At 37.8% G+C, this 20682-nt stretch overlaps 1 protein-coding gene across 3 annotated transcripts in view; it reads left to right on the top strand.

Annotated features, from left to right (window-relative positions):
* The window catches only part of SLC25A21 (solute carrier family 25 member 21), a 531884-nt gene that overhangs the window by 371146 nt on the left and 140056 nt on the right, over positions 1-20682 (top strand). For all 3 annotated transcript variants that reach the window (XM_029236552.1, XM_029236553.1, XM_029236551.1), the window contains exon 3: positions 6416-6499. In XM_029236552.1, the coding sequence (XP_029092385.1) occupies positions 6416-6499 (84 nt within the window). The remainder of the gene's footprint in view (positions 1-6415; positions 6500-20682) is intronic.

Raw genomic sequence — 20682 nt, 5'->3', positions numbered from 1 at the left:
CTTCCCCCTTCAGTTCAATGGTTAGCCTTTTATGGGACGGGGGTATTTCTTCTCTTGGGGCAGCCTCAGTATAAGGTGATTTTTCAGAGTACAAGAAACAAATATACATGATGGAAATTTTTCTAAAGATGTGCTTTCTAGGGCCTTTTTCCAAAGTTTGTAACATAGGCGCGTACACCTAAGTTTCAAAGGCTCAAACGTGTCTTTGCGTGTTCAGTGACTTTGCCCATGCTCAACGAACCAGTAAGCATGCGAAAATACTCTGTAGGAGCAACATCTTATTTCAGTAAGATAGGCTAATTACAGTGAATTAAAATCTTTATTTAATCTTCCTACAGTTATCCTTTTAATGTGTTCTGTAATTGCAAACCTTTAGTCTGTTAATCTCTGATTCACTGGTGGGTTTCTTAAGTGTTTATTAAGGAGCACATGTAACATTCTGGTAATTACTAATAATCTTTGTTCATATCACATTTACAAAGATCTCTGCAGGGAGTTTCATTAGGCTCATCACCACTTATTGTCAGTGTACAATTTTTATTAACAGTCTCCCACCCTTATAAAATATGGAATTTGGAGCTTTACAAAACACAATGAAATGTCTCTTCGAGAGAAGAGACATTTGTTATGGCTAACAAACTCAAATATTAAGTCAGTGTGTCACCATCCCTTCAAAATCAAAGTGTCCTCTAATGTCTGTGGTGCCATTTTACCACTGAGGAGAAAGGCAAAGAGGAGTTAAATTACAGTTCTCACCAGTTTACACTATTTATCGGTGACAGCACTGGAGCTGAAACTGGTGGCTCCTAGTCAATGTCTCAGTTTCCCAAGTGCCTCACCTCCTTTGACACAAAGGTGTAATTTTTATGTAGCAGTGCATTATGGTAGCATAAAATTCCACTCAGGAAAAAAACAACCACTGAGGGCTGTCTCTGGTGGTAAAGGTACCCCTGCATCCCCACCCTAAACAAAACCAGACCTTCGTGCCACCTCCTTGAGAGCTGAAATCCCTTTAACAAGGGACAAGTTCTGGAAGACAGCATATCAAATTAAAAGCCAAGATAAGGATAAATGATTGGTGTGAATGCTTTTCTGAGAGCAGGGTTGAATAGGGGAAGGTAAGAGAGAGCATGAGAATACTCTTGGACTGGAAAATGATCTGGAGGTGATGCTAGAAATAAAACCCACCTATCTCACTGCTTTACTTAAGATTGGTGGCAATGCCAAAGGGATGGGTTAGGATGGTTTTTGCCCCCGTTCCCAAATCTCCATCAGTTCCCAACCCTAAAGCACCGCAAATAATCATATAATCTAACTAAAAAGCAGAGCATGTGCTATGCAAATATAGCTTTAGGACAAATCTGATCACCTACCCCAATCGGACTCTGCAACTGAATTGCTGCCTTCATATAAATATATAGATTACATATACATATGCATGTATATATACATATATATGTGTGCATGTGTGTGTGCCCTATAGCCTCCACTTCCCAGTATAGACTCCATCAGCCAACAGTAGATGAAGATGATAGATGTAAAATTTACTTTGGAAAATAAGGGCATTGCATAAATGTGAGATTTAGGAATTTTCAAACAACCTCATTCTACAGCTTTTAAGGCAGTAATAAAGTCATTGTATTTCTCAACACGTATCATTCTTATGATATCTTAGGAAGTGCTCAGACAAGCTGAATGCCTAAAGTGACATTTCTAACAGTGCTAAGAGTCAACAACAGACTTTGGTATCACTGACTAACCACACAATCAAGTCGGAGGAAATAGTGCAGTAATGGTTCTTGACCAGTTTAAAGAAAAATATTTCAGTGAGTGAGAACGTTCTTTTGCTTCTGAAAATATGCTTGTACATTTGCTCATGAACATAGAGCAGCTCTTCCTTGCCCTGTCGTAACCGCAATAACTTGCTTCATATTTATGGTGTGGTGGATGGTAGAGCTGTTCCCTCCCAATTTTGAGAGTGTGTAGCACCAGACTCCCTGGCTCCATGGCAGATGGGACCACTGGCTGCTGGGCAATGGAGCGTAGGGTTTGAGCCACACTCCTTTCCCTGTGTTTCTTTCTGACCTGATATTAGGCACTGAATATTTCTTAAGTATTACTCCATTGTCCAGTTTGCCCATTTGGCAGCAAGTTTTCATTCTAATAAAAGAAGTTCCTCAGATGGAGATTCCAGATGTGGCTAAACTGCTTTTATTAGGACAATGGGAAAGTCCAATCTTTTCTTCTAGATATCTTGATTGTATTTAGAGTAGTGTGGCTTTGCCTTTGTTATTTTACAAAGAGTTCTATTACGTAACTGGAAAATTGTCTCCTCGAGCATAGAGAGAATTTGTTAGCACAGAACGCAGCTTGGAAAATGCTGATGTAAAGCCTCAATTCGAGAGAAACCTTTTAAGTTGCTGAAATGTAAGAGATGAAGAAGGAAATTGCTGTTTTACATGATTGACCAAAATGCACTGTAATTATATCAACTTGAAACAGATTCCTTAGAAGAACTGATACGTCTGTGATCAGAATAAGTCATGTGTAGTGGAACTAAATACAGCATGGACTTTCTCTGCAGAGTGCAGACACACCGTAAGTGAGATGTACAGTAGAAGAGACAGCTGTACTTGCCTTAGCCTGTTTAATGGGACCTCTAGCTGCTTTAGGATAGTAAGGAATGGCGGGAGGCTTTACAGAGGAATTAGTATGTACCATGCCTGCCCATCCTTTTGCATTGCTCTGCAACACGGCTTGTGGACTCTCCTCATGTGATGCTATTTGATGTTGCCGCTCCTGTTTGTAATGAACACAGCATCACTCATCAGACAGTCAGCTTCTAAATGGAACACTCCTCAAAGATTCCGCTGACTGTCCTTGCTGCCTGTTTTAAAGTGGGAGGGTAAGGTTTAATCACAGATATTTAGCCCAAATATATCCTTCCCGTTTTCCCTCTTCCCTCTAATGTCACTGCATAATATTGATACTATTTTCTGTCAGCCATAGATAAGATCATCTCCAGTAAAAGTAATACTAGTGTTTATTCAGTGCCAGTAAAACTCATTGTCTGACATGTGATACTCTGAAATACTATTCCTAAACATTATTCCTTGCATATGGTAATCATCTATTTGTACATCTCCTTCACATAACTATAAACTTCTAAAGGGCAGGATTATTTCTTATTTCTTCATAATGCCCCAAATAGTGGAGTACCTAATACATAGTAAGTATTCAAGAACCCATTAACTGAGAATAGTGGATTGGAAATATTATCATCTGTTGGATTCTGAAAAAAGAAAGAAATTGCAACTAATGAGTGAAGTGCCTAGACTTCCAATAGCCAAGTTAGATAACTAGTTAATTAAGAAGTAATTGTACTCTGTATTCATTTTTGTGTAAGCTGACAGAGGACCCACCTTGGTATTACTGGTACATGCAGACATCATAGACAAAGCTGATGTCTCTAACCCCATAAATAAAAGAGGAGCTAAGGTCAATTTTCTTGCCATTAGGATTCACTTGCTTTGGTCCCTCTGGTGACTCACAGTTCCTTCTAGGACCGGGTCACATGACTGTGAGATGGCCACAGAGTTATCTGAAATGCTCCGCTGAGGAGCAGGAAAAGGCCAAACGCTCTATATTGGTCATTGACTTTATCTCATAAACACCCTCCTCTAACCCGCTCAGGTCTCCATCCACCCTGAGCAGCTGAATGCCACCAGCAGGATGCTGTAACATCCATCCTGAACGAAACACTGGAGGTTGTCATGGTGGGAGATCTTTTCTTTCACTTCTATTAAAAGGACATCTTTCCCTCTCTCAATTCCCCACCTGAAATGCTTCCTCCTGGCTTACTCTTTTTGCCTCTCCGAATCCTATAGGACCAGCTTAAATCCCTTCTCCTTCCTGAGATCCTTCCTGATCCTCTGCAGAAAGCAGTAATTGCTCCCTCTGCTGAACACCTGGGCAACTTGTGCTGATGCTACTTGACATTTTGGATATTTTCCCTTTTATTGTAAAATTTTTTTTTCTCATTTATTTATTGGGTTTCTTGAGAGTGGGGATAATGCCCTGGGTTTTCGTAAAACCTATAGCATCTTATTTCATATGGCAAATATTTTAAAAATACTTGGTAATTTGGGAGAAAAGTATCCAGAAAGGAATTTGACAGGGGGAAATGAACTTAATGAAAATTATTACAGATATTATGAGAAAAATCTATAAGCATGTAATGTTTTTATAATATATAAAACTATTTTAAGTTATTCTCTTGAAAGTTAGACATAAGAAATTTTTCATACCCAACGATGAATGTAGGTTACAAATATGCAAATGCAGAGATGGAGATTCTTTTCTGAATTAGGATCAAAGTCATATTTTGGAAATCGCTCTCTATGTTCCAAGATTATTTGTTGTATAAACTTACCTGTAGTTATTCCATTGTACTATTTTGTGTTTAGCATTAGTTAATTCATTTGTATCCCAAGTCCCAGATTATCTCATCTACATACAGTCGTCCAGAAATACCAAACGTGGTCCACCTACCTGACCATCAAATCATGTTCTCGATTCGAGACAGAACTGCTTACTGAGTCTTCTAGGCCAGTGGTTATACACACACCAAATGCACCTCTGGATCCAGAACAGTTTAAATGAGTTAGTCGTAATGCTTCATGATCTTCTGATAAGCTCCATGCAATTTAAATTTTAGGGATATAGTTCTTGCCTAGAAACTAACCTCCTAAAAATGATCATGCTAATAGAGATGTAAGTTTGACAAGCAAAAAACATTATGAATATTTATGACATTTTAAACTTTGGCAATAGTAAGTCTAGGGCAGTGGAATATTACTTGCTGGGTTGATGAGGATCAAGAGAGGATCATGTTGAATGTATCATTTAAAAAACCCATTGATTTAAAGAAAAAAACAATCACCCAGCAAGCACACCTCTTTTATTACATTTGTTTCCTCCATTCATATTCTGGCATCATTATCTTCACCCAGACTATCATAATTGCCTTCATCATCATTCAGCCCTCCATACTCCCATTCTAATCCACCCAATCAGACAATAAATATTTTATTAGGAATTTGTATATTTCAAGTACTCTACTGGAAGAATCAACTCCTTCATCTCAGGACGGCTACTCTCCTACACAATCCCGTTCAGCACCTCTCCACTTTACAGACTCAAATGTAATCCAGCCTCACTGTCCAGTCTTATAGTCTGCTTATTCTGTTCATATGCCCAATCACTTCAATCAAAGCAAAATATTCACACTTCTCTGTGATATATGTGTTAGTTTTCAGCATAATTCCCTGGGGCCTAGAACTATAAAATAAATCATTCTCAGAATTAGAAGTTGTGTTCATGTCATAAATCTAACAATCTGAGAAAAGCATCTTAGAGTAGACAATATTAGGGGTGTTTCTGAAAATTTCTATTTTAAAAGGCTTGCTAAAACTGTGGAGGGAAGTACAGAAGGAAGAAGGGGCTTAACTTAGAATTGGGACAAGAAGGCTAAACACAAGGAGTAGGCAGCCTAAAGAAAAGCGAAACTGGAGAACTGGGGTGTAGGGAAATGACAATACTTGTCATAAATCTCATTAGAAACAGACCCCAGGGTAAGACACAAAATACGTAAGACCCTCATACCGGGAACTTCCACATTTTGAAGGTTAGAGTTCTGAGATGCATGATCATACCAAAAACGAAGAAGAAAAAAAAGAATTTGGCTTTCTAAGATGGGATACATCTTTATTGCGCACAAACTACACGCAGAGCACTGTGCTTCTGTGAAGGTCCAGGTAACCTGAACTACCCCTAGTGACCACTCTGCTCTATCATGAAGTACTTGATAATAAATTGTATCACGGTATGACCCGAATTCTTGCTCTAAACGCAGGCTCCTGTCTGCCAGAATGAATTCCAAATTCATAATCAGGATCAAAGTTAGGCCATATTAGCTGCTCTGTATTTTTAAACTTTGTATTAAATTACCATCAAAGAGCACTAATTAAGATAAGAAATAGAGCTACTTATTTGTTTCATATGCATCTTCATATTTCTGAATTATGCATTAAAACAATCTATGACATCTGTGTGTGCTTTTCGCAAAAGAAAAAAGCATAAATGCCTCAGGGTGCATCTGCCTAGCTAAGAAACAGATGAAAACAACTCTTTCTGCAGTTCTATTAAAGTACAGAGAAATATCATAATTTTAAAGGCTACAAAAATAAGGTAAAGATTATACAAGACAAATAAATCAGTAAAATCTGTAGCAAAACCCAGAATATTTTAGATTAATCTGAAAAGGCTGAGTCTCCTAAGACTTTGAAAAATGAGAAAAGCCATTTGGCAAAATCCTTAACTTGGATTTTTTTTGTTTGTTTGATTTTGTTTCTAGGTTCCAGATTCAGAGATGTGCCACTGATCCAAACAGTTACAAAAGCTTAGGAGACAGCTTTCGAATGATTTTCCGCACAGAAGGGTATGTATGGTTCTTTATATATAGTCTCTATGTTGATGTGGGCATTTTAATATATTACTGCACAACGTGTTTTCTCATTTTGAATGATTTCTTTTCCTAGTCTTAGTAGGGAAAAATATTTAAAAGGGTGTCTTCCTATTTTTGTGTGTGTTTTTCTGGATAATACGGTTGAAAATTAAATATGTATATGATAGAAACTACCACAAAAAGGATGTTAATAATATCTTTTATGAATAATAGTTTGATGACTAGAGGACAATTTTTATTTTGTGCTATTGAGGCTTTTTAAAGTTCTTATAACTGAGGATATCTAAATGTGATAGTTCTTTATTTTGATTCTTAAATATAGCGCCCAAATGTGTTCCTTGTTTGCATTCTGGTTTATGAATATTCAATCAAAACATATCTTTATCAAAAACTGATGTGTCAGGTTCATCATCCTATCTATTAGATGATCAGATAAATAGAATATTTTTGTTACATAAACTAAAATTGTCTTTGATGTATAGATTCAGTTAAAGCCTCTATTGAGCATAATTTTCCAAAGGATATTAGGTGTGCTTTTTGAAGTTGTTTTCATAAGAGAATTGGTTGAAAATAATCATTATACCAAAAAGATAACAGTAATAATAACAACTAGTACATGTTTAGCCTCTACTATGTACTAGGAATTCTCCATATAACTCTTAGAGGTAGGTTCTGTTAGGAGCCATTCCAGTTGGACAGATGAAGAAACCAAGACTCAGAAAAGTTAGTAATTTTCACATATCTGGTAAATCTTGAAGCTGGGACTCAAATCCAGTGAGCTTGACCCCAAAGCCCATGCTCCTAACTCTGTAGTTCACTACCTCTCTTAGCAGATTATACTGGGGCTACTCTTTTGCTAATTAAACATATGTCATTTATGTCGTCCCATGCCAGTAAATTCTTTTTAACAACAGCATAGTAATTTATTTATCTACATACTGCAGTTTATTAAATTAATCCCTTTGGTGGCCCATTAGGTTGTTTCCATATTTTCACTATTATAAACAATAGTACAGTATATATTCTCATACTATTTTTTCGCATTTATGTGTGTATGTATATATATATTTCTATTTTTAAAAATTGCTATCAATGGACTTAAAAGATCAAATGATATGCACATTTTATATCATAGATGTTGCCAAATTATCTTCCAAAAAGTATGTACTGACTTTTATATCCTTAGTATTTGAGAGTTCTCACTTCTCCACACCCTCTCAAACACTGGACATTATCAGTCATTATTTGATATATCTGTCACTAACATGCATCTCCTGTTTATAATCTAATAAGTGAAAAATAAAAGTGTCTTAATAGTATTCCTTTGATTGTAACTGGGGTTGAGCATACTTTTATATCATTAGGTATTGTTTCTTTCATGAATTGCTTATTTTGTGTCTCTCGCCCATTTCTCTTAGGTTAGATTTTTTAATTAATTTGTAGGAGTTCTGTATATATTATAGGTACTAATCCTTCAACTATTACATAAATTACAAATATTTTCCCCAACTTGTCAGTTGTCTTACAACTATAGTGTCTTACACCTTTCAGAAGTTTGTGAGTTTTGAAGACTGTGATTTTGTGATTATATCTATCTTTTCCTTTGTGATATCTGACCTTGATGACACATTAAAAAAGGACATCCTCTAACCCCAAGATTATAAACATCTACGTCTGAATCTTTAATCCATCTGTGATTTCTTTTTTTAATGTGCAGTATGGCATATAGGAATTAAATTTTATTTTCAAATGGTTATTCAGTTGTCCAAACACCACTGCTGAAAAAATCCATTCCTTACTCACTAATTGGAAATGCTAGCTTTTTTGTATATTAAACTTCCACATATATATCAGCTAAATTTTCTATTCTGTTTCTCTATTTCCTATTCTGTTTCATTAATTTATCTATCTCTATGCCAGTATCATACTGTTTTGTTTTATCTTTTGAGTGTTTCAGGAATAAGTAAAAATATGGCCTGCAGTGTAAAGTCTAAATTCCTTATCAGGGGTACAGAGCCCTTCCTAGGACAGCCCTTGCTTCTTCTCCAGGCTCATTCCTCGTGCACAGATCTGTTATATAGCGTGCACCACCCTGATTTATTGAGCTTGTTTTCTGTCTGTCTCCCCTCTCCCACCCCAAGAATACATTTCCCTGAGGCGCACGTCTCATTTCCCTCTGTTTTCCCTATCCCTGTGTTTGGCACTGAGTAGAGATACTCAGTAAATGCACGTTGAACAAATGAATGAAAGTTATCACACCAACATCATGATGATGCAAAATGAAAAAGAAAGATGATAATTCTTGCTATAGACCACTCCCTCTGAAGCTATGATAATGATCCTGAAGGCTGATTAAATATTTTGAGGTCATCTAGTGACACAGAATCAGCAAATTCTTGCTATTCCTCTGGTGATGTGGTACCTAAGTGTCATTGATAATATGCCCGCATTTATGGCGGTTGGGATCAAAATCATGTTCATTTTACCCAGTACATATATATATAATTAAAGAAACCATAGTTTATTATATAGTCAATAAATTATCTCTTTCCAGTAAAACAATAGTGTCAGCATTGCCAAGTTCTGTAAACTGTAACAGATATCTCTGAATTGGATGTGGGAGTTCCTTAGCCAGACTCTTCATTTCAAGTGTGTTTTAGGAAGAATTTGATGTTTCTGCTTTGATATCAAGTAATGTAACAAACATACAGTATGTGTGGTCCCTGCATAGTAAAATTGGCCTTTTCCTCGACTGTATGTTTAATTGCTTCTAAAGCAAGTTGACATTCTTTCTGTAATGCCTTTAGATCTGGACATGTTGTTAGCAAAAGTCAGAAAGCTCCAGTCTTAAAGATGGAAATATTTGTAAAAATACCAAAGAGAAAGCTGCCTGTTATTTTTGATACAGAGCAAGAGCATTTCATAGCCTTAAGTTTAAAAAAAAAAAAAAGAGGAAGAAAAAAGAAAAAAAAATCCTTTTAACACATGCTGTGTTGAATTTTTTTCCTAGCAAAACAGTTCCTTTTGATTTTCTTAGTTAGCTTTTACAGTATACTCTGCTTTCAAAGATGGTTTTTCACTCAGGTGCGTAGAGGCCAGTTTGCTCTGTGGCCTGCAGGGAGGATAGTGCTGGTCAGTTTGACTATTAACACTTAAGAGAGCTCATCTGTCCTGGTTCTTCTTTTTTTTGTTTGTTTTTGTTTCTGTTTTTGTTTTAGGAAGAGCGCAAGGGCCGCGAGTGCCCGGGAACCCCCGGCCCATCTCCTGGTTCTTCTTATCTAATTCCCCCAGCCCCTCAAGTTAAAGGTTTTGAAAGCTAGTCCTTTTCTGTTGTTTAAAAACATTAAAGTCTGTTAACACACTTAGAATCTGCACAGAGCTCCCATTTCCCCACTGTAAGAAAGTGAAGTGGTATTTTCACCATTCTTAGAGATGCAATTCCCCACCTCTCAGCCCAGAATTCACATTTCTAAGAGACAAGAGCTCAGTCACATGGTTCTGAATCCCTTTACTGCTTCTAAGATTTTTTTCTTCTTAGAAGCATAGATACATTGTGCTGTTATTAAGGACATAGTTTTTCAACCCAGCTTTACAGAGGTGAAATTAACTTAAGTTTTTAAAACTAGGCCTTCCAAATTGTGAGTAAGGATTTCTGTTATGTGGAATTGTCATATTTACTTAGCTTTTACCAAAAAGGTCGTCATTGCAGAAAACTGACAGGGAAGGAATTTGTCACTGTTGAGAGTACCTCCATCATCACCATGATTCTTCATCTTTCTCTGGTTTGACAAAATACACTAACAGGTCCATCTACTATAATCATGAGCCCAGAAGACATGAAGATTTAGCCTAGTTGACTAGGTGCCTTCAAAACCAGTAAGCTTCATTTTGTAAACTTCCCTGACAAATAGCAGCTGGTATCTCTGTTCACCATGCTTTCATGCATCACACCTAATTTCCTTTTGCTTCAGAGTATCTCATGAGAGTTCTTCTAGTCTATTTTTGTACTTATCATTCCTTTAAAGAGAGTGATTGAGATGTTCACAGATGGGTGAGGGTATTATAAGTTATACTAAAATAAAACCAGGACTGCCCACCTCCTCATTCTGCGTTCTCTGAAAATATCTAGTGGCCATTCTTTCTGAAATGAAGAGAAAAAAAAGAGTTAAACAGAACTTAAGATATTCTGGTGACATAGGTAAAGAAAGATATGAAACTAATATTTATTTTCTTCAGTGTACCAGGCACTGTGCTAGGGACTTTTTCATTTCAGCACAGCGCTAGTCTCAACACAGCTCAGCATCATTATGTATGTCTGTATTTTGTGTGAGGTAACAGATGATCAGAGAAGTTAAACAACTTCCCCAAAGTCAAACAGGTATTAGTGACATACCATGGTTTTTCCATTACACTGTATCACCTTTCATTAAACACCAAATTTTGTTGTTTATTAAGTGAAAAGAAGACAATGTGGAAGTAGTGGCTGTAAACCTCTAATTTTTAAATAGCTATTCTAAAACCTTTGGTATTCCTACCCTCAAATCACATACTAATTTAAAGCAGCTTTTATCTCTTCCTTCAAGTAAAGTATGGGAGACCAGTATATGGTCAGTCAACCAAATCCTGTCGATTCTGAGGCAGCACCACAAACCTCTGACAACTCCAGACTCTTAATCCAACCATTGTTCCATCTCTTGCAGAGAGCTCCATATCTCTGATGAATTCGTGGTTTTCCATCAGTCTGCTCTCATCCTGCTTGTTCCTTAGTTTTCTTATGAGGAAAATTCTTGGGCACTGGTTTACCCAAGGCAAATAACTAGGAAACAGGAGGTTAGATTAAACTTAGTTTCAAATGAGAAACATGTTGATTGCTGGTGCCTTCAGAAATATGGTATTCTTCAGAAAGTATTACTGTAGAAAATATGTGGTTGCATTTGGGGGGCATTCGAACTGTGTTTTGTTTCACGATTTGTTTTCTGTAACCACTGATGCTGCCCCAAGTATCATCTTACAATCAGACCACTTGGTGATTATAATATTTTCTAGTTAAATGACATTTAAGGCCTCGTTTTATGAGCTCCAGCGTAATTGGCTAATTTGGTAAACTCCAGATGTGTGAGATAATGTGCCACTCGTTTAAGTGCCTTTCAGACGGCATAAATGGCACAGCCCCAGGAGGTATAATCACTCCCTCTTGTTTTCATTAAGAAGGGGAATGAGTGGCTTGTGACACAGACAAATGAAGCGGGGCATCTACGACTCGAAAATCAACAACTTGGTAAGATTTGGACATTTTTCTTTTTACAGGTGGACTCACTCCGAGATCTTTAGCTTAATTTGGTGTCTAGGTGGGTCTGCCTTTTCAAAAGTGGTTTACCTGGTCTAACAGGGCCAGGTAATTTTAAAGCAACCTCTGTAAATAGAAAGACCTGCTCTTATAGAAAACCCCCCTAAGTAAAGTAGCGTCTGGAAACTCTCTCACTCTCACATGGAAGTGAGGGCAAGCATTGGATTTGAAGAGACAGTGGAGGAGATAACTCTTCCCACTACCAGGAATTGTTATTTGAGCAATCAGCAGCCTCACCACCTAAATCAAGTTCCAACTTCACAAGGCCCAGTAGTTCCTGCTACTTTTTCTCTCTCCTTTCGACCCGACTTCTCATCCAACAGAAACCCACTCATCTACCCAGTATTGGCAAGTTGGAGTGGAGCAGGTGATTCTTGGCATCACCGATCCCTGGCTCCTCGGGCTGGTCCCTCTTATCTGATAACAGATCCAGTGGAGGACTCACTGCCACTTAACGAATGCAGAATTTTTACTCAGGTGAATAATTACAGACCGTACCCCAGAACCCTAAGCAGATAATCCACAGTATAAATCAATTATGTATAGATCACTGGGTATTGACTGGGTTTGCAAGCTTGGTTTACCCAAATGAATTTGATCTTTGGTGGGTGCCAGATGTGCAGTGTGCCTTCTGTGATGAGTTTCCTGGTGCCTTGAGTACCTTCTCTCCTCTCCTTTTTACTTTTCCAAAGAGACCCTTCCTGGTACCTACTGGACCTCCCTTGAGTGCTCCCTTGTTTTGTTTTCTTTTGTTTCCAGCTTTATTGAGGTGTAATTGGCATGTAACTTTATGTAAGTTTAAAGTGCACAACATGATGGTGTGATACATGCATCTATTGCAAAATAATCACCACAGTAGGGCTAGTTAACACACCCATCACCTCACGTAATTACCACTTTTGTGAGAACGTTAAGGTCTACTCTCCTAGCAACTTTCAAGGGTACAGTACAGTCTTGTTAGCTGTAGTCGCCATGCTGTACATTACATCCCTGCTCCCACACTGCAGAGTTCAGCCCTGGCCTGCCTGGGCTTCTTAACGATGGCAGAACAAACGTCCTCTTTAGTGGGGAAAAAAGGAAAACAAGAAAAAAAAAAAACAAACCATAGCAGGTGAGAGTTTGGAGAATGAAACTATAGCGAATCCATCTGGCAAATCTTATAAGTGATGGAGCCAGGTCCAGAATACGGTGTTCAATAGACTGAAGCCATTGTCTTCTCCCAAGCTTTCTCCAGTTTTAGAAAGACAGAAACGAGATGATCTCAATCCAGGCATGGGCCCGCTATTACTATTCTCTGATGATCTGTGTTCCTTTTAAAAATCATTTATCAATACTTTAGTATATTATACTCTTAAAATTTTAGTCATAAAGTATATGTAACAGCTTTTCACGGAAAGCTATGCTAAGAATTTTAAACTCTATTTAGCAATTCAAGGTTGAAAATTTTTAAAAAATGAAGGGTAAGGAGAAAAAAAATACTAAAGAAGAACATTTTTTTAAAATAAAGATGTGATATATAGATATAGATATATATATTCAATGGGATACTACTCAGTCCTTTAAAAAGATGAATTATTGCCATTTGCAACAACACAGATGGACCTTGAAGGTATTACGCTAAGTGAAGTAAGTCAGACAGAGAAAGACAAATACTGTGTGATCTCACTCATATGTGGAATATAAAAATAAAACAGAGAAAATAAATGAACAAACCAATCCAAACAAAAACAAACATGTAGACACAGACAACAGAATAGTGGTTACCAGAAGGGAAGGGATGGGGGGAAGATGAAATGGGTAGCGGGGATCACCTGTATGGTGACGGATGGGAAATAAAGTTTTGGTGGTGGGCATGCTATAGTGTATACAGAAGTGAAATATAATGTACCCAGGACACTTACGTAATTATCATTAACATCAATGTTACCTCAATAAAAAATAAATTTAAAAAACTGGCAGTTGAACCCACTAGTACATTACTTAGCATTTCTATTTTACCAAATTATTTTACACTGCTGCTAAAGCAAATAGTTGTTGGTTTAAGCTGTATTGGGTTGTAAAGTAGTCTTTACATTCAGGGAGTGGATAATGAATTTTCAGAGTGCTCAAATAGCAGCATCCTGGTGCTTCCATGTCCCAGAGTTCTGTTTCCTTTTCTAAATTAGAGGTCTTTTGTTCTGCCCACAGAGTGACCTTTAAAATGGTTTCAGCTCCTAGATTTCCCTCCTGTCATCACCACAGATTGCTAGCTGACCGTCACACTCCCACTCCCCCAGCCTCGCACTAACAATGCTTTCTGACTTAACTGACTGGCCTTTGGCAAGGATTTAAGTGTTGCCAGAGAGTAAGTGAAAACGTTTGCAGTGATGTCAGCCCGTCAGCAAGGTCTGATTAAGAGACCAAACACAGCCTCTCTCAGCGAGCAGTGCTGACAAGAAGGAAGGGAGGACCAGTTGTTTGGGTGGAAGTAGTTGTCTTTTGGGAAGGTTGGTGTCTCGATTCAGAGCCTGAGCAGATATTCTTCATGTTTTTATAGACTGTTAGTGGGGGGTGAGGGGATTTCACATCTCAGTGGGAGATGTCCATTTGAAAATATTTCCAGGCCTTTATTTTAACTTATTCTGGATTTCTGATGGGCTGGATGCATAGTCATCTTGGGGGGAAAATGTGTTTACAAAAACCAGAATCCTTTTTCTAGGTTGTTGAACTGAACATTTTCAGATGAGAATGAGAAAGAAAATCTCCAAAAACTCTTCTACCTTTGTCTGGTTCTCTTATTGCAGAAAATAACTTAGGGATGATTTGACATAGACATGGTTAAAGGAGTTAATATTTTATCTTCATCATTGATTTCAGCTACTGTCTCTGACTTTGTAGAATTACGGCTTCCAATATACTATCTTTTTTGGAAGGAAGTCTTCTATTCCTGGCCATATGCATATTTGATCTCGTTTTATTTTCCTCAGAAAGAAAAAGGTCACATGGATTTTTAATATTCTTGAACACTGTTAAGAAGTTAAAAGCATTGGCAAGGTACATACATACATATGCACACATACATGCATTTAAACTAAATTTAATTGCTTATGGCTTAGATTGCTACGTTTTCTCTGTAAATCCCATGAGTCAAGTGCCATTGGAGCATCTATGAGTGTGAATTATGATAAGCTTCTACTCAGTTCCTGCTTAGGAATCTGTTTAGTTACCCAGTTACAATGCTTTCATCAGCAGCCCGTGAATTTTTTGTCTAGTCTCATGACTCTAGCTTTACCTCTCCTCCAGCTCTTTCAAGTGGTTTGAAACTGGAAGAAAGGAGAAGGTTCAGATGCTGTTTTTATAATAGTGATTATGTTCCAATCAATGTTTGCCATTTTGGCCCTTTTGCGAAATGTGTCCACATATCTTACTTCACTTGATGCTCACAAGAACCCTGGCAGGTAGAAAGGTGGGGAGTATGATCTTTAGTTTTCTGGTCAGGAAACTGATAAGAGATGTTAAAGGCCTTGCCCAACACCTCATAGCTGGTGTTTGTTGGGGCAGGCATTCATCCAGGGCCTTCTGCATCCTATATCATGCTCCCCATTCTGTCAATAACTTAATAGTAGTATTGGTAATAATAGAAGCAACATCTCAGATTTACACTGTTCCCATTGTGGGTTCAAAGCATTGCCACAGATCTCATCTCACTTGGCTGAATAGCATCTGGGAGAGGTAGAGAAGAGATGGTATGGTTGGTTACATTCTACAAATCAGAAAATTTCAGCAGAAAGTAATCTATTGAGATTGCCAGAATAAGAGGTTGGATCCTAAGATCAGCACACAAAGAATACAAAGGTTTAATTTTTTTAATGGCATCTTAGGCAAATGAAATTAGAAAAAAAATATATTCTAAAATGTGGCACCATCATCTCATGAAACCAAGGTAGAGGCTCTTGATCCTTAGGACAGAGCCCTCTCCAAAAGGAGGTTACAGGATGCAGTTTAAGGTTAAGGCTCACTGCGTGAACTAACTCAGTTATTTGACCTGTTGACGCCTTTGCCTAACTCAACTTGAATATTGGGTAATAACCAGGAAAACCTCATGAAACATGAGATAAGGCATGTAACCAAAGTTCCTCGGATGACTTGTCAGATGGGGTGGAAGTCATCATATGATTGCAATATATGTTGAAATATGTGGTCACCAAAACCTAGAGCAGATGACAGCCATATGCAGTGGCCTAGTTCTCCTGCTGATAAACACTATGTTCATAATTCTTCTCTGGCCACAGAGAACTCATGGGAAAACAAAGCCATAGGTACCAGGAATTCTAATGTAGACACAGCCTCAGTAGTAACAAAAAATGAGATAAAGTGTGGGATGAGTTTTGGAAACTGTTAAAGAGAGTTTGTAAGTTTGTGTTAAGTGAATGAGTTCTTTGATTTCTTTACATAAAGCTTTTCCTAAATTAGAAGAATCAAGAACCACAGTAAGAGATAAGGCCATGCTCTGTTGTCATTACCATTTTGTATCCTTTAAGTTTTCAGTGAACAGGTCAACATGAATTTCAAAATTCAAATAAAATTCCCAGAAGTTGGCACTATTTATAAAGGAACCTAAATTAAAAGTGTATTGCAATGTAATCCACTAAGCAATAAGACATATCAGTTACTAAAGGTCTGGCTTCATGTGTAAAATAGAATATGTGTTAGATTACAGAATGTTTCTTAACCACTTGTTCACTCCTTAATCCTCATGATCTGGCTTCTGTCTACACCCATGTTTACAAACTGCTCTCTCAGAAGCCACCACGGGACCCGTATCCTCTTCCATAGAATCTGAGACACTAATGATCGTTAGATGTGCTATTATTTTACATACCATTAGAAAGAAAAAATGCTGACCATTAAACTCTTTGGAGTGATGTGACAAGGGATATGGGTGTTGAATGAGAAGGAGAAATTTTGAATGACTTCCTAATTTTGAGCATGGATGACTGGTGATAGCCAAGTTATGTCATTGGCACATTCAGAAATCTTTGATGATTTCCCGTTGATCCATGTGGTAGGCCATCACTAAGATGGCCCCAATGACCCTGCCTCCTTGTGCTTATGTCCTTGTATAATACCCTCCTTTTGAGCATGGACTGGGCTTGTTGACTCTCTTTCAATGAAGTGAATATGGCAGAAGTGATGAGACGTCACCTTTGAGATTAGCATATAAAAAAACTGGCGTCCATCATGGTAGCCCTTTCTTATTCTTCCTGCTCTCTTGGTTTCTTGCTTTTCTATTGCCTTGAGGTCACTGCCCTATGGAGGAACCCATGTGTCAAGGAATTAAAGGTATCTCTGGCCAATAGCCAGTGAGGAACTGAGGCCCTCAGTTCAACAACAACCTGGAAGGAACTGAGTCCTACCAAGAACATGAGTGAGCTTGGAAATGAATCTTTCACCAGTGAAGTCTTCAGATAAAACCTCCAGCCCAGCTGACAGTGTGTCTGCAACCCCTTAAGAGACCTTGAGTCAGAGGCACATGTTCCTGACCCACAGAAAGTGTGTGATAATAAATTTTACCACGAAGTTCTGGAGAAGTTTGTTACACAGAAAAAGTTAACACAATACACAAAAGCAAATCCAAAACACTTGATATGATTTTTATCTGGGGCCCTCCTTTCAGACTTTATCTTATCTAGTGTCATCACATGCATCTTATCTTCAAGCCCTGTGGACCCATTATAACTGTTGAAACAATTTTCTGTGTTTTGCTCATGCACATTTATCAGCCAGAATGGCATTTCGCCTTTTGTCCAGCTATGGATATTCTGGTCATCCATAAATGCCCAGCTCATATGCTACTTTCTCTTTGATTCTTTTTCTCATCATCCAAAATGGAAACAGTTTTCTCCATCTGTTCTCTTATGGCACTTTTTTTCTACTGTAACATTTCCCTTCAGAGTCAGAGAAACCTGGATTCGAATCCTATATATAAGTTTTGGGACCTCAGGCAGATTACAATCTCATTATACTCCTATTTCTTTATTTGTAACATGGAGATAGTAATATCTACTTTACTATGTTGCCAGCACTAAGTATAGGTATATAAATATGCACACAATCATTGTTAGCTAGTTCCATTATTAGTTCCTTATATTATAGCTAATTATTTGTAACTATTCACAATTATTTAAATGTGTGGAACTCTGATGAAATCATCTTTGGGGCTTCTAAAATATACCACACAGCTCTTTGTATATAATCATCATCCAGCTTATGTTTGCTGAATTTAATTGAATGATTGCTATTTTCTTATACTCTGCTGGCCACATTAATATAGAAAATAAATATGGTCAAATCAAAGCAAATACCAAGAAAAATTTATGGCTCTGGTAATATCATTAAGACCAAGATTCTAAAGATTATAATTTGTATAATTATAATTCTAAAGATTATAATCTATCTCCAGAGTAACCTCTTTTAACAGCCTTGGGAAGACAGTAGAATATTTTTAATGGCCATGTGGTGGCTGAAGGTAGGGGGTTGGATTTTGGCATGTGGGTTTTAGATTCAGGGGACTCAGCATTCACAAGTGTTTCTGGGTGGTATTGGGGGATTTAGTTAGGGAAATTGGAAGGGCTGATGACCCAAGTCAGGAACAAACAATTTACTCCCATTGCTTAGAATGTGTTCCGTGTTCACCACTGAACTTATGACACTGCCTGACTGGGACTTAATAAGCCCAGGAAGCTAAAACAGTACAAATAAAAACCAAATACTCAGGTCAATAAAAAGATGAATTAAAATGAAAGCAAAAGAGTGTTTAAAACAGAATGAGAGGCAAATCAAGTGTTAGAATTTTAAAAGACAATATTAACAGACTTTCGGTTCCAACAACCATAGTAGCTTGTATCAGAGCAGCTCTCCTGCTGAAAACAATGATAAACATTGGACAAAATATACAAACTACTTTTTTAAGGCAATAGAGAGCCACCAAACCAGGCAGAACTTGTGAGGGGCTACAAGACCTGAGGGAAAGAAGCCCATCTCAGTGAGCTCTACATTCACTCTGGCTTTTTCTGTAAAGGCTTTGCTAAGTCTTACAGGAAAGGTTCGGGGGGGAAGATGAGATCAAGTCCTAGTTGAGGAGAGAGATGAGTTGGAGGCTGGCATTCAGGGCTGGCAAACGGCTGAGACCTAAGAAGCAAAAATCGCAGAGAAGAGGGAAACTGCAGAGGAGTGAACCCAAAGATCTATAAGCAATTTCCCCTTGAGGCATTTGCCAACTCCTAAGCTTCATGGGAGCAGGAAGAAACTCCAAGAAATCCAGCAATAACAAACCAACAACAGACTAACAAAAAAAGAAAACCCAAAAACAACAACAACAAAAAACCCCAGAAGTTGAGAAGCTTAGAGATGAGCGGAGATTTCAGCAGCCCCGTGATGCTGGGGAGACGAGGTTTGGCGTTCAAGCCCAACCAGGTGGAAGAGTTCTGGTAAACACTCTGAGTTTGCAGTTGAGACCCAGAATGTCCACTCCTCAGATAAGGGCTATGCCTTAGAAGTAAAGCACAAACTCATTGTCCCTATAAAGCCTAAATCCAGCCCTCAGCAAGATGAAGGTGATCTACTAGACTCCATCTGTTAACTAAGAGAAAATTATTCCTCTTTGGGGGGAGATAGCACCATCCAGAGACTCTTTGATTTTTTTTTATGCACAATGTCCTGTATTCAATTTAAAAATTACAGGATCTTAGGGGAAAAAAGACCAAATAACCACAGTAAGTGACTCAAATTTTGGAATTATCAGACAGGAATTTTAAAATTTAATCTAATTGTTACTGTGGTAAAATATACATAACATAAAACTTGCCATGCACAACCTGCCAAGACTGAATCAGGAGGAAATAGAAAATATGAACAGACAAATCACAAACACTGAAATTGAAACTGTGATTACAAATCTTCCAACAAACAAAAGCCCAGGACCAGATGGCTTCACAGGCGAATTCTATCAAACATTTAGAGAAGAGCTAACACCTATCCTTCTCAAACTCTTCCAAAATATAGCAGAGGGAGGAACACTCCCAAACTCATTCTACGAGGCCACCATCACCCTGATACCAAAACCAGACAAGGATGTCACAAAGAAAGAAAACTACAGGCCAATATCACTGATGAACATAGATGCAAAAATCCTCAACAAAATACTAGCAAACAGAATCCAACAGCACATTAAAAGGATCATACACCATGATCAAGTGGGGTTTATTCCAGGAATGCAAGGATTCTTCATATACGCAAATCAATCAACGTGACACACCATATTAACAAACTGAAGGAGAAAAACCATATGATCATCTCAATAGATGCAGAGAAAGGTTTCGACAAAATTCGACACCGATTTATGATAAAAACCCTGCAGAAAGTAGGCATAGAGGGAACTTTCCTCAACATAATAAAGGCCATATATGACAAACCCACAGCCAACATCGTCCTCCATGGTGAAAAACTGAAAGCATTTCCACTAAGATCAGGAACAAGACAAGGTTGCCCACTCTCACCACTCTTATTCAACATAGTTTTGGAAGTTTTAGCCACAGCAATCAGAGAAGAAAAGGAAATAAAAGGAATCCAAATCGGAAAAGAAGAAGTAAAGCTGTCACTGTTTGCAGATGACATGATACTATACGTAGAGAATCCTAAAGATGCTACCAGAAAACTACTAGAGCTAATCAATGAATTTGGTAAAGTAGCAGGATACAAAATTAATGCACAGAAATCTCTGGCATTCCTATACACTAATGATGAAAAATCTGAAAGTGAACTCAAGAAA

This window comes from Monodon monoceros, unplaced genomic scaffold (genome assembly GCF_005190385.1).
Source record: "Monodon monoceros isolate NGI ecotype Baffin Bay Population unplaced genomic scaffold, NGI_Narwhal_1 Super_Scaffold_21, whole genome shotgun sequence".
Taxonomy (NCBI): domain Eukaryota; kingdom Metazoa; phylum Chordata; class Mammalia; order Artiodactyla; family Monodontidae; genus Monodon; species Monodon monoceros.
This window is presented reverse-complemented; position numbering and strand designations above follow the sequence as displayed.